This window comes from Dermochelys coriacea, chromosome 4, assembly GCF_009764565.3.
Source record: "Dermochelys coriacea isolate rDerCor1 chromosome 4, rDerCor1.pri.v4, whole genome shotgun sequence".
Taxonomy (NCBI): domain Eukaryota; kingdom Metazoa; phylum Chordata; order Testudines; family Dermochelyidae; genus Dermochelys; species Dermochelys coriacea.
The window spans coordinates 41,409,509-41,423,215 of NC_050071.1; the positions used below are offsets into that span (position 1 = coordinate 41,409,509).

General features: G+C 39.4%; 1 protein-coding gene across 1 annotated transcript in view; it reads right to left on the reverse strand.

Annotated features, from left to right (window-relative positions):
• The window catches only part of TNIP3 (TNFAIP3 interacting protein 3), a 116,673-nt gene that overhangs the window by 13,779 nt on the left and 89,187 nt on the right, over positions 1–13,707 (reverse strand). The window contains exons 9-13 of the mRNA XM_043513266.1: positions 11,617–11,736; positions 8,501–8,626; positions 6,718–6,771; positions 5,511–5,669; positions 1,818–1,878 (exon numbers count right to left, since the gene is read on the reverse strand). Of these exons, the coding sequence (XP_043369201.1) occupies positions 1,818–1,878; positions 5,511–5,669; positions 6,718–6,771; positions 8,501–8,626; positions 11,617–11,736 (520 nt within the window). The remainder of the gene's footprint in view (positions 1–1,817; positions 1,879–5,510; positions 5,670–6,717; positions 6,772–8,500; positions 8,627–11,616; positions 11,737–13,707) is intronic.

The following is a 13,707-nucleotide window of genomic DNA, read 5'->3' on the forward strand; positions in this document are numbered from 1 at the left end:
TTTTACTTAAGTGCACTCAAAATTTGGAACTTCCTTAAGATTAATGACTAATTTTTGACTAGTAAAAACAAAATATAACCCTCAGAGGCTCAGTGTGGCCCTTTCTACACTCAACATAATTTCTCTATGTTACGGATTAATTATATACTATGGGCCAAAATGATGTAGCACGTGTTCCTTTAGCTGGAGGTAGACAAGGAGAGAAAGTGAAAACTCTTTGTACGTTTCAACTCATTGAGTTTCCAACTGACTGTCCCCTCCTGTTGGAGGGGAAGGCCTCTGTCCACCACCAGTGGTGGAACATACAGGGAGCATGGCTTTAAAAGAACATTTTAGACATGGGAAAGTCAGAAGCAAACTCAAAGACACATAAAGGGAGAAATAGGTAGGCACAAGAGGGGTATTCCTCAGCCCTTTAATAGAGACATACTACCATAGAACCGCATCTGCAGTTACTCCCAACCTCTGCTCTCATGTGTTCACAACATGGAGGGCATGGGTATGATACCATCAGCATTCTTTTGTGAAGTAAATTACCATGGGTTTAAAGGGAAGAAGCCATAAAATAACTCCATCTTCCTGGTGTCTGCCCTGAGCCCAGCATTCCATTTTCTCCCACCCCACAACACCCGAACCTCAGGCTGCCTCATCTTTAGGGGACTAGTCCGTACATTTTAAAGGATAGTGCTATTTTCATGTACTGCATCTCCAACATGAAAAGGAGTACTTGTGGCATCTTAGAGACTAACAAATTTATTAGAGCATCTCCAACATATAACTGCTGGAGAAGAAATGGCTATATAGCTTCCCATTTGGATGTTGCAAGATAGCCTCAATAACGACTCCTTATCACCAGATACAGTATCCATACACACTACAGAATGATACATATGGTGATACCATGCAATAAATACCATTAGAAATTTAACTTCACAACTCAAGATAGCTTAAGTCACTTGAGAGGTCATCTAGAAGAATGGGGGATTAGAGTATAGCAAGACCCAAAACCCTGGATGACACCAAAATCCCCAAATTGGAGAGGAGAAATTTCCAAAGAGAAGGGGAAGGAAAAGGGTCTTGGAATTCAAAACAATATCCTTTCCCCTGCTCCCCCCACCCTATTATCTATAGTGGTCGGAACCAAAATTCATACACCCACAATTTTGTGTGATTTCAAATCTGGATCCTAATTTTGCATAGAAAGCCTAATCTTTTGTAAATAATTTGTATGCTCATTTGTCTCCAAGAGTCATTAATAACTGATACTGCCTTAGTACCTAGCATCTTTAACCATTCAGGGCACAGTTCTAGGCCTCTAGATTCCTGATTTTGTGTATCAATTGATGTTAATGTCTCTGTCACTCAATTCAACAGGAAGAGGTATTTCAATTTGCATCTTTTCTATGGAATGGAGAAAAAATTCTGTTAACAGGGATAACTGCTAAAACCTGTTCCATTTCTTACCCTGTGTTCAGCATTATTCTTATTTAGTCTCAACGGGGGCACCTGAAGCTCTAAAGGCCAACTCTGAGGATAGCCTTTCTTTAAAGATTACTACTGAAAGTTCAATGAGGCATTTATACAATTCTGTAACATACATTATAAAAAAAGAGATCTTTTAAGGATCAAAATGAAGTTGAAATTTATATCATAGATGGGACCCCAGTAGAACCTACAACTTCGGTCTTGTGTATCAATTGCAGCCTTATAAAGTAGAGCCTTAAAGAAAGCATGCACTATCTACATATGAAAGTTTACTAAAAAGGCCTCATTAAAAAAGTGAATTCACAGTATGTTCAGTACAGCTGTTGTCTTACCATTTGCCTTGTGCTGCACATCTGGCGGAAACTGGTCCGGAACATACCACTGATACTCTGGCTGCACAGAACAATAAAACATTATTACAGCAATATGGACTTCATAGACACTTCAAACAAAAGAATAGTGCTATGTTAAAAATATAATTATGCTGTGAAGCTTTTTATTAGTCATACAAAAGTAATTTACCAAAAAACAAAAAAATAAAAAAACGTAGATTTGGCTCTAAATTTCTATTGATTGAGCTTTTCAGCTTTTCTTTTTCTAACATGTGTTTGAATGCTGTGCACAGTATAAACCTTTCTAAATGCCACAAATCAAAGCCAACAATAGTAACATCTATCAGATTTTCAACAATCTTATGAACACTGTATATAGGGAGTGAGAAGACAGAGACAAACGAAATGGATCTGAAGACATTATAAACATTTCCATTTTTAATTAGGACCAATGCAAGCAGTTGAGAAGCTAAGAGAATGGCATCATTTGACATAGCAGGTGAAGCTGTTCCAATGTGAAGCATGCAGGTTGTCAGCATTCGTTTTCAACACCCTTCATCTCAAAGGTGTATTCCCCTGTCCTCCCATAGACTTAGATGAATGTATCAATTGCATTAGATAGCATCATGTGCCACCTTGAATATGCTGTAGGACAGGAAATTTTTTTAAAGACTTTTTCTTCTTTCTACAAGAGGATGATACCAAGATGGGGTCCTGGTCCATAACTTGGGCTCCTAGTCATTATGGTAATACAAACAAACAAGACAATGATGATATTGCCTGGAAATTCCTCCACATTTTTCAGAGAAGAGGGAAATGTATTTCTTTATTTTATATTGCAAAATGTGGTAAATAACTACCAGTCTATTTGATTCTTAAAGACCATTTTATAAAATTGTTTGTTTTCTAATTACATTAGGATTCAGCCCTTATATACATCAGAGCACTTTCAAAAAACCTTTTAGCCTCAGTTGGAGTAGTGTCAGGCTTTCTATCTAGCTTCAGACAGCTAAGGAAGCCTGTGAAACGCCATACATCATCACCCACAATTAATTAATTAATTAGATGGGAGAATTCTGTTTTGCAGAAATACCTCTGGCAAAATTCACATTATCCCCTAAAGAATTCCAATTTATCCATCCTCACTGGGAAGACACTTCACTGATTTCAGTAGGAGTTTTGCCTAAGTTAGAACTGCAAGATTGGACTCTTGTTATGGATGATGGCTAAGGTCAGTAAAACCTAAATCCTTTTGCAATTATGTAACATTATTCAAGAAGTGACCATAAGTCTAAGGAAAATGAAGTTTTACTACAACTGGAAGTTCTATATTTTACATAAGAATTACTAATTTGAGCCAAAGCACCTATGTATACACTTAACTTTAAGCATATGAACAGTGCCATCGACTTCAAGAAGTTAAGCTTGTGCTTAAGTGCTTTGCTCTATTCAGTTCATAATGCACATGAAGTTCTTCTTTTCTCTCTCACATTACAGTCTTGAAAGAAATCCAAGGACAGAAGAGAGAGATATTTCAAGTCAGACTAAATATAAAAAAGTTTCCTTAAAAATTTTCAATAGAAACAAAAAATGAGATGCAGAAAAGGTAAAAATTCAGAAGCACACAGAGTAAATGCACAGTATTACATTTGTTAAATCAAGACGCTCATTAAATCCTCTCATTTCTTCTTCACTGAAAATTTCTCAGAGAGCTAAATAGCAAAAAGCAACACTATGTTCACATAAGAAAAAAATTTCATAGAAACCTCAAAAGACAAAGATGGAAACTTCAAAGCAACAATCAGAAATGGACTGCACCTTCTCAGCACTCTTTTAGGAATGGCAAAATTTATAAACCCAGAGAGAGTCCTTCTGGTACAATTAGAAACTCAGATGATGAAAGCTCAAGGAGGAAAGCCAAAATAATCTGGGACCGAGTCCAAACTGCAGTGAGAAACATTTTACAGTATTTCAAACTCTGATAAACACAATGATTAGTGTATTTCTAACACAAAAATGACCTGCTTGCCCACAATTTTCCTCAGATTTCTGAAGTTTGAAAGCATAAAAAACACATTTTGCAAAGTTAAGCTAGAATTGCCGGAATAATTAATATATTTAATATGTAACATATGCGTAAATATAGGATTTTAAAATTAGTAGGCCTTTATTTTACTTTTTTGTTTAAAGTGTAATGTAATATTGTTTTACAATAAAATAAGCTTGCCTGAAAAATGACATTTCATAAATCATTTAGGGCCATCTTCTACTACCCTTACTCATGTTGAGTAGTACCTTACTCCTCAGGTAGTCCCATCTAAACACAGCTATCTTGGAGCAAGATATTACTAAATATGCATTAAGATGTCAGAATTTGGCCCTGAGGGCTTTATAGCAGAGTTATGCATCTTGCTACTAGTTCATCTCTTTGCACAGAAATGTTTGCATGCTATATAGAGAGGATATGACAGTGCAGTGTTGTATAAAGTCATCCCAATTATGGGATGGCTACATTACTCATGAATGACAAAACCATACGAGAGTCAAGCAGGTTGTCCAAATAAATATGGTGATTCACTACATACGACAGGAAAATTTGACATTGTATCCAAGAAATATTTATTTAGGCCAACTCTTGCTTTCACACATGTCAAGAAAATAATCACATTGATTTCAACAGGACTAGCGTTTGGACCTTTGTTGTCACTATTATTTATTTTGAATGCCCAGAGACATGTTGCGTATCTCACAGAACAAATTCATGTTTATGAATACAGGTAAACCATGCTGCACTGTAGAAATGAGACATGACTTGTGATGGGATTCTGAGTTGATCTAAGTGATAGTGAAATTCTAATCAAACTTCCTGCATAAAATTTATTTTCAATATTAGATAATTTACTAATTAACTCAAATGTAAAATAACCCCCTTTCCCCTTAGGAACATTATATATAAAATGCATTTATGAAGGTTTTAATTAATTCTCTCTATTAAGAGAAAGCATAAATTGTACAAAACCTGCAAGGGTCAGTTTTAATGGTAAAATTCAGATTGAAATCAAGTTGGTGAGATATGTAAGTATGTCAGAGATCTACTCAGGAAGCACTTGAGATGAAGCAAAAGCAGGGGAGAAAAGATGTCTTTTAGCCTTTGGGCCCTGCAGAGACTGATCTCGCCCTCAGCACCATTCAGAGCACACAAGAAATGGAGAGAAATCCCTGCAAGGACTTTCCCTCCCCTTTAGCCCCTTTCTGCAGATTTTCCCAAGGAGGCAGGAAAGTGGGACCAGAGTTACAAATTTAACATGAAAAATTATAGGAGAAAACAAAAACATCAAAGAGAGAGAAAAGACTTTTTCAGATGAGGCTTGAAAAGAAGTGTGGAATCAAAGGCCAGTCTAGATTTCACGAGAGGTGACAGAGCAGGACTTATTAAATGAAGACTGGGGATTTGTGTGGAGAGAGGCAGGGAGAGATACTGAGCAGAGATGAGGCACAAGGCTGGTTCAAGTCCATGGACAGCTTTGAAAACACAGACGAAACAGATTTCATCTGGATCCTGAAATGGATTGAGAGACAATCAAGCTCATTGAAGAAGAGGGTAGAATGAATCACTGAAAGGATCACAGTACTCATGTAAGCTTGCCATGTTTTAAGATCTGCAAAATGATAATTGACAGAAGTCCTACTCACAGGGTGCTGTTTCTGATCATACATGCCTCTTGATGCCATGTGTACTCGAGGGTCTTGGTAGTGGAGAACTAATCTACAGTTTCCATAATTAGCACAAGATGGAAGGAACATCTGTGGTGGGAAGCAGCACCTCTCAGATGGCACAGAGAGGTCTTTTGTCTGTAGGAGAAAGATTTTTTTTTTAAACCATGATACTAGCCACACATGTGGATCAAACAGAATGCCAATACCAATTAACCATTGAACACTAATAGCGAAGAAGGGTCCAGACCCATAACTGGCTACAAGACTTCTAATTTAACCTATTCTGAATGTTGATGAACAAATAACTCTCTCTTGATACAGCATCTTCCGCACATCCTGCCAAGGACCATTGAAATTTTTCTGTTGGATGAAGTATTTGATACCTACCTTACAAGCACTGTTTTCTGGCACCAACTGACATTTTTATCTCTTGTAGTAGCACTCACTGTTCAACCAATACTAACCACATGCAGACTTGCTTAGCATGGAACCTGGTTAATAAATAATATAGATAGTAATGAGCCAAATCTTGAGGTCCTCACAGTTTTTGCTCTGTTGTTGCTCAGGCTTTACTGAAGCCCAATGAAGTCAATGGAAATATGCTTTGGTAAAGACTGAGCAAAAAAAAAAAAAAAGAAAAAAAAAAGTAAAAGCTGGAGTCAGCACCTCACAAATTGGCCCAATCAAATAAGTACTTTGCACTGATATACCTAGCACTTGTCATGAACCCTCACAAATATTATCAAATCAATCACAGACCCTTTACTGAATGAATTTGGGCCAGAGTTAATACAGTGAAACATGCTTATAGAGGGTGCTTTCAGGGTACAAAGGCATTGTGCTGAGCCTCTGCAAACGGGTGAATTTAATCCCTAGTGAACTCTGATGTAGTGAAACTTGCTCAATGGATAGCATGCCTGTAGCAACCACCATATATGTAGAGAAAGTTTTCTATGGGGAGCAAAGAGTTTATTATGGAATGCTTTCAGAGCTGATCCTGCAGCCCTTACTCTCATGTATCGTCCCAGTGCCTTTGGTGGTACAACACAGATAAAAGCTGAAGGATCTGACCCTTAAGGAGGAAAGATGAGTAGTTTAGAAGTAGGGATTTACTCTACTAGCTCACAGAAGCCTTGAAACTTTTAATGTAAATTCAAAACACAAGGAAGAGGCACACACACACCTGTTGCTTTAATTGCTTCTCTAGAAGTTCTTTTTCTCGCCAACATGCTTTTATCTGTGGAGAAATACAATTTTCACTTTGATAAACCATCTTGACTGTCTGTCCCAAAGCTGCTTCCAACACAACTGTCAGTTAATCACAGAAGACACCATGCATTACACATACACTGGAGCTTCTACAGCACTGGGGCTGGAACAACTCCCATGTATGTGCATGTTATGATGAGATCCTCACTGGCTCATGGGCCATCTACAAAAAACTACTTTGTGTGTGCATGACACAGAATGCCTCTGCTATCCCTGATCACATCACTGGAGAGGAGTAGGTGGTTGCCCCTCCCCCACATATTGGTGTTTTAGAGTGATCTCCCAACACTGAAGTGAAGGGCTGTCATACCCTCCTATGACCATTGGAAGGAAGCTCTATGCGGCCATTTCTAAGCCCTGGCTGGGATCTAACATAGCACAAATATCAATGAGAGAAATGGCTTTAAAACCACCTGAACTCTTTAAAACATTCCCAAGCTGACTAAAATGTCATTCATCCACAGAAATACCCAATGTCTACTGAGTGGGTAACATACTAAGGATGTCCATGCTATTCCCATGTGCTTGAATGTCCAGGATGGCACTACTTGTAGCAAGAGGAGTACTTGTGGCACCTTAGAGACTAAAATTTATTTGAGCATAAACTTCCGTAAGCTACAGCTCACTTCATAGGATGCATTCAGTGGAAAATACATGTCTAAGGTGCCACAAGTACTCCTTTTCTTTTTGCGAATACAGACTAACATGGCTGCTACTCTGAAACTAACAATTTTGCATTCAAATGAAATGCTGCCTTCTGTGCCATACATCTTTAATAATATTCTCTCATTTGGGGCCTTATTCTGTGCAATGCTGAACACCTGCTGGGCGGGCTAAATGCCCTCAACTCCCAGTGAAGTTAATGGGAGCCAGGGCACTCAACACCTCTCCAGGAGGCACTCAAGTACCTTACTGGGTATCAATTCCTTGCGTCTTACGCTACAGTAAAATCCAGTGTCTACAGTACTGCTGCATGAGTTGGTTAAGAATCAGCTAATACTTCTGTGGTTAAATAAGGAAGTTCAGAGGGATGATAGTACAGCAGAGTACATTCCATAATGACTTGCCACTTATTGCAAAATGTTGCTCAACTTTTGTCACAGAGAAGTCTTGCTGTTTCATTATTTTTTAGAGATTGTGAAAGCTCAATATTTTGTACGTGCTATGATTTCGTTTCACCTTCTCCCATCTCAGAACACTGACATCACACTGGAGATAAAAAGAATTTCCCAACAAATGGAAAGACTCAGTTCAGACTGCTCTATTAATCTGAACGAGGACAGATTCTGCTCTCACGTACTCTGGAGTAACACCACTGTCTGAGACAGTTAGGTTTCTGTAACAGAGCAGGACTTGGGGCGACATTTTTTTATTTCAAAGTTTGGGGATGAGGCTGTATTTCTTATATCAAGTGCATGCCAACAAAACAAATAAAAAGAGAAAGACAAGAACTGTGGTTTAAGTGATACTGAACAGCCTTTTTAATAGACACTCCATCTACTTAATTTGGAAGAAGTCTCTCATCATTTCTCATCTCTTTACAACATTTCTTCAGAATGATTTCATCCCACGTGGTGACCTCAAATAAAATCCAATGTCAATTAAAGGAAGTCAAAAAGTCTTGGGTTGTATGGAGAGTGAGAAAATAAAAATAAAATGCACATGTGCTGGCAATGGCAACTTTCTTTCAATCATACCTGAGAATTCAGCTTGTTCAGTTGGGACTGTGATCTTTCATTAAGTTTTTGCAGTGCTTCTTTCTCTTCATTAAGTCTTTCTCTGTCGGATCTCTCCTTTTTAAAGTCTTCTTCATATATCTGTACCTGAAATTATTAATATTATTTATGAAACGTATTGTGATAGTGCTACAGTGATCCACAGTTTCCATTACTCTTTTTTGTTTTTTAAAAACACATTCCAAACACATACAGAATTCATCCTAAGAGGGAACTCTCACTGGAATTCTACATTTCCTGTGTCATTTTTACAAACTAAGCGACAAGCAACTGCTAATTTACAGAGCACTTTTTAGACTGATCCCTTCTATTATATATCTACCTTCAACATTTTTTCCATGCTTTTCCTAGCTTTAGTCATACTTGCTTACTCTGTTTATCTGCATGTGATCCCACTCACAAATAATTCACAATCTCAGTATTTGTGGAATATTGATATATTTGAATGGCTTGCTTGGGGACTGCCTTAGACGTGATTAGCACTAAGATTCCAAATATTAAGGGCGTGGATTCTTCAAGATGATTCAAATGCCGGTTTAAGAGACAAGTATTTTAAGTTTCCCCATTTTCCAACGAGCTCTAATGATTAGCATCTTCAACTTCCACTGCTGGATCTGCTGGTTCTTACCATGCAGGCGGTATTCAGGACCTTGCAAGGGATAGTCCCTGAAATGCTAACATGAGGATATATAAAACTGAGCTTATCACTCAAACAGAATGATAGGCCAGAGGTAAGCTGGGACCCATGAAGCATCTCAATGATCCCTCACCTGATGCACCATGAATTAAAATATTTTTGCTATTAACCAGCCAACATTTTTATACATGCAGCACTTAAGTCACAAGTTAATATTACTGCTGTTTCTCTGGTTCAGTGAAGAAATGCCATCAACTGAACCAGAGAAAATGAAACAAGATAACTTGTAAATCACTATCTGCATTATCTACATATAGCTGGCAACATCAGCAATGCTCTTTAGGCCTACATGCACTGGCAGAAGTGTCTATCGGTTCTCTTCCTGCATAAAGCTGTGCATAAAAGGCCTTTTCAGAGTATCATATTGTCATCCCTCAAGGAGGCATGCCCAGTGTCAGCTAGTAGCACCTTGGGAGGGAGCACAGCAGGTGTTCCTGCAGAAAGCCATGGACCTATATATTTCAGCCCATCTATGATCAACCATCACCCCTCCACAGCACCAGCTGTATAGCAATCGGTCCTGTCATCTTCACCCTGACAGCCAGGTAACCACATGATCTGTTAAAACTCTGGGAGAGCAGACTGTGCTACAGTTCACGGTGGAGTGACTTATGATACCACTTTGCATCAAAGTTCTGATGCCCTGAAGAAGAGGGGGTGTTACATAGACTGTGTATTCCCCCCACACCCTGCTTCTCCCTTTTCCTTTGCCCCTCCCCTCTTCTTGTTCAGAGCTTAGCCCTTCTGTCCCAGCCAGGGATGGGCCAAAGATGGCTAAGCAATGGAGATATGATATCCCTGATCCTCCTCCACACAACTCTTCTGTCCCCCTTCATGTTGTGGAAGGTCCAGAATGACTATACTGACATCTACAACTAGAAACATACATTAATAAAACTGACTGGCTACATTTCAGTTCCCCCAGGAGGATTTTGAGAAATGGTGTACACTATTTTACTGTCTAGCAGAACGAAATAACCCATTACAGCACAATGAAGTACAAGATTCTGCTCCCCAGCATGTGGCATACATTATATTAGAGAGTGGAGTCTGGCTCAACTGGTCAAACGTGACAGAAACAAGTATTTTATCCCATGTATCTTCTGATCACATCTATTTGTGTTTCAATAACTTTGCCTAACACTGTACAGGATGACAGACCTAAAATTTAAAAATGTAGGTACTTTTCAGGTGAGTTTAAACTGACCTATTCCTAGATAGAGAGAAAACAAACCAAAGAAAATCATATCCATTTTTCAAAATGATGACTGTAATACTGATAACCTCCAGATTCTCTAACAGCAGAGTTTTCTCTGCAGCCAGTATGCAGGTTGTGATTTATGTCTGCTTGTGCTGCATCATTCTTCTGAGAGACTAGAATACCGAGATGTGCAACATCCTGGTTTTCCAAGAACAGGATTCTTATATAATTCAATACAGTGCCAGCTCACAAGAAATGAGGACAGGCAGAATGCAAGAGATCAATATCAGACTAATCAATAGCTCTTGAAATAAATAGATAATTCATTATGGTAAAATTCAGTCCTGTATAGATAGCTAGCACAATGCCTATAACCTTCTCATATCCCACATAAGCCTTATGTGATGTTTTAAGTGATGCTGTGAGGGATTGCATATCTCAAACCTGGGCCTGCAGGTTCCCAAGCATTGCCCAGACAGTGGCCGCTAACTGACAGCACTCCAGAACTAGCAGGGATGGGGGCTAACAGGACCCTGGACCACTAGAGGCTCTGCCCATGAAGCTCCTGGTTGGAGCAGATGTCCAGCTCCAGCAATTGGCCCAAACACATGACTTAAGCCAGGAGGAGCACAGGAAGTTGTCTGAGCAACTGAGAAAACTCCTGATCTGCTTCTGAACTGGATCCTAACTCTTGACTCTGGTATGATCCTGGCATAGTTCCCTGACTCTGGTTTGATCCTCGATACTACGCTCTGATTTTGGCTTCAGCTTGACCCTTAGCACAGCTCTCTGACTATGACTCCAGTCACGACCCTCAGTGTGACTCCTGACACTGATACTGGCTCCACTTTTGGTGTGATCCAAATCCCAGCTCTAACTCTGGCTTTGGTTTCTGGCTTCTGACCCTGGCTCTGACCAGTAGGTCTAACTGCCCACATCCCCGTCCCCACATGGTCATAGACCTTGTACTGGTCCTCACGACTGAATTTCATCCAATGACAATGCATACCACTGTGATAACAGGATCTTAAAAGCATCATTTTATCTGGACTAAAGCCAGACTGCTTCCTCCTTTCAAAATCAGGATAACAAGTTAACCAGAACACAGTTCTTAGGAGAAAAGGGGGAAAATAGTACAGTGTTAAAAACTCAGTCAGACTGACTTCCAGGCATTCTCACCTGCTGTCTGAGAACTTCCAATTGGGTCCTCATCTCTTCATGGGTGCAGTTCCTGTCAGACTTATCCAAATGAGGCACAAGAAAGGATGGGCATTGCTTTTGCAATGCATCCAGAAGGGCCTGCAACAACATGTAACTGCAGATTTGGATTCACCACATCAAATTAATTCCTTTTTAATCATTACAGTGTTGGCATCTTTGACTGAACAGATTCAAGCAAGTCATAAATTGCTTTTGACTACATTTATAATTGTCACAGAGTTCATGCGGTGTATAAACTGTGCGACTAATATTTAATTACCCAAATTTTCGAAGTGACTACATTCCAGCTTCTAGGTTTGGGACACTATCATTCTGGGAGACTCGGTGCTTGGATTGCATACATAAGTAGAATTTGCACTTTCAAATTGAGCCATTGCAGGTCCATCCAATTTACATTTACCAATGCCTTTGCCTGTGAAAAATCAGAGTTTTGGAAAGCCTAGAGAAACTTTTTGGGGAAAAAAAATGTAGGTTTCTAAAGATGGGTTCCCAAAACTAAAGATTTTTTTAAAAAACATTTAGCCATTACAGTATTTAGCAAATAATGGCTACAGAATGGACTGAACCAAAGACCTTTTAGCACTAAAAGTACACATTTGTACAGCACGAGTTCAAACTTCTTTATCTCTTGGCATGCAGGAGGTTACATAGTCCCTATGGCCAGCCACTAGAGGGAGTCAGGATTACACACACTACACCAGTATATTACTGCTGCTCTGCTTTTCAGTCCAACCCTGCTATGATACTTTGCATTACTTCCCTTACATTGTTTTTTTGAGATTACTGTATTCAAATTATTCATGGGTTTGGAATCATCTTAAAACTATTGTTTTTCCTCACTCTCTATGACTTATCACCAGCTAACAAATGTCAGATTGCTTTATTATGCTGACATGGCCTTTTGCCATTTGGTGTCGGCCCATCTCAACCTCTGTCTAGGAGACCATGCTCAACATTATGCATTTTTAAAAGATATAATTCCTCGTAATTGTTTCAGACTTCTCTCCTTGTCTGAACTGTTTAGAGTGACCATCAAACAGCCAGCTATCAAAAGGCTCCCCAGGAGTCCACAGAGGAATCACTCCCTGATGTGGATGTCACTGAATTTTCTCAGAATGCCCAGTAGAGTCCATCTGAAGTGACCTCCTGTTGGCCAGCTCCCATACAAGTTCATAAGGGAGGGAAGACCAATTTAGAGAGACAGAGGGTGGGCAGAGCAGGAGTTGCAAGGAATTCCAAAAGCCCGTATGGCCATAGTAAACCATAGGTTAATATTATGTGCCTTGTCTTCCATGAAATAGTGAGAGTAAAACTACAGTTATAACCTATAGCCTCCCAAGGGGGAAACTGAAAGAGGAGAGAGGACTTTTAATCTAATCCAAACTGCTGAGCTACCTTGCGTACTGTCCTAATAGTTGTGGCATTTGAGAGGAGCACATTACAATATATGTGCACGGTTGTGTGAACGAGGTTGGATGTAAAGATGAGATAGTATAAAAATACGTGCAGCTGGTCAACTTGTAGATTCTCTATATTGTATCACACTTTGTGGGGCAGCCTGCCCCTCTGAGTTACAGTTATTCTGGACCATTCTATTTCTGCAATGATATTTCACTACTGTGTACAGGTAATAAAATTAATGGAGAGCCAAATAGCTACGGCAACCCCCAGCCTGAGTGGGACAGTATGTTCTAATTCTCTGCAAGATATACTCCTGTTAAAATAAAAATGTAATTACAAGTTGGGGGTGGGATAGAGGGAGGCAGGGAAGAGACTCTGTAAAGCTTAATGGGATCACAACACATTTGAAAGCTAAAATACTCTCCTGGTCTGTGCCCAGTCAAACCCGTTCTTTTACATACGATTTGTTAAGTATAGATGCTTGGGATGAATGTGAATGAAATCTGGTTTTATTCCCCCCCCCCCGCCATGCATGTGGTATACACCTGTGCCTTGTTGCACGCAGTGGTTCAGGCTCTCTGATTCAAAGATGACCTTGAGTACTTGTGGCACCTTAGAGACTAACAAATTTATTTGAGCATAAGCTTT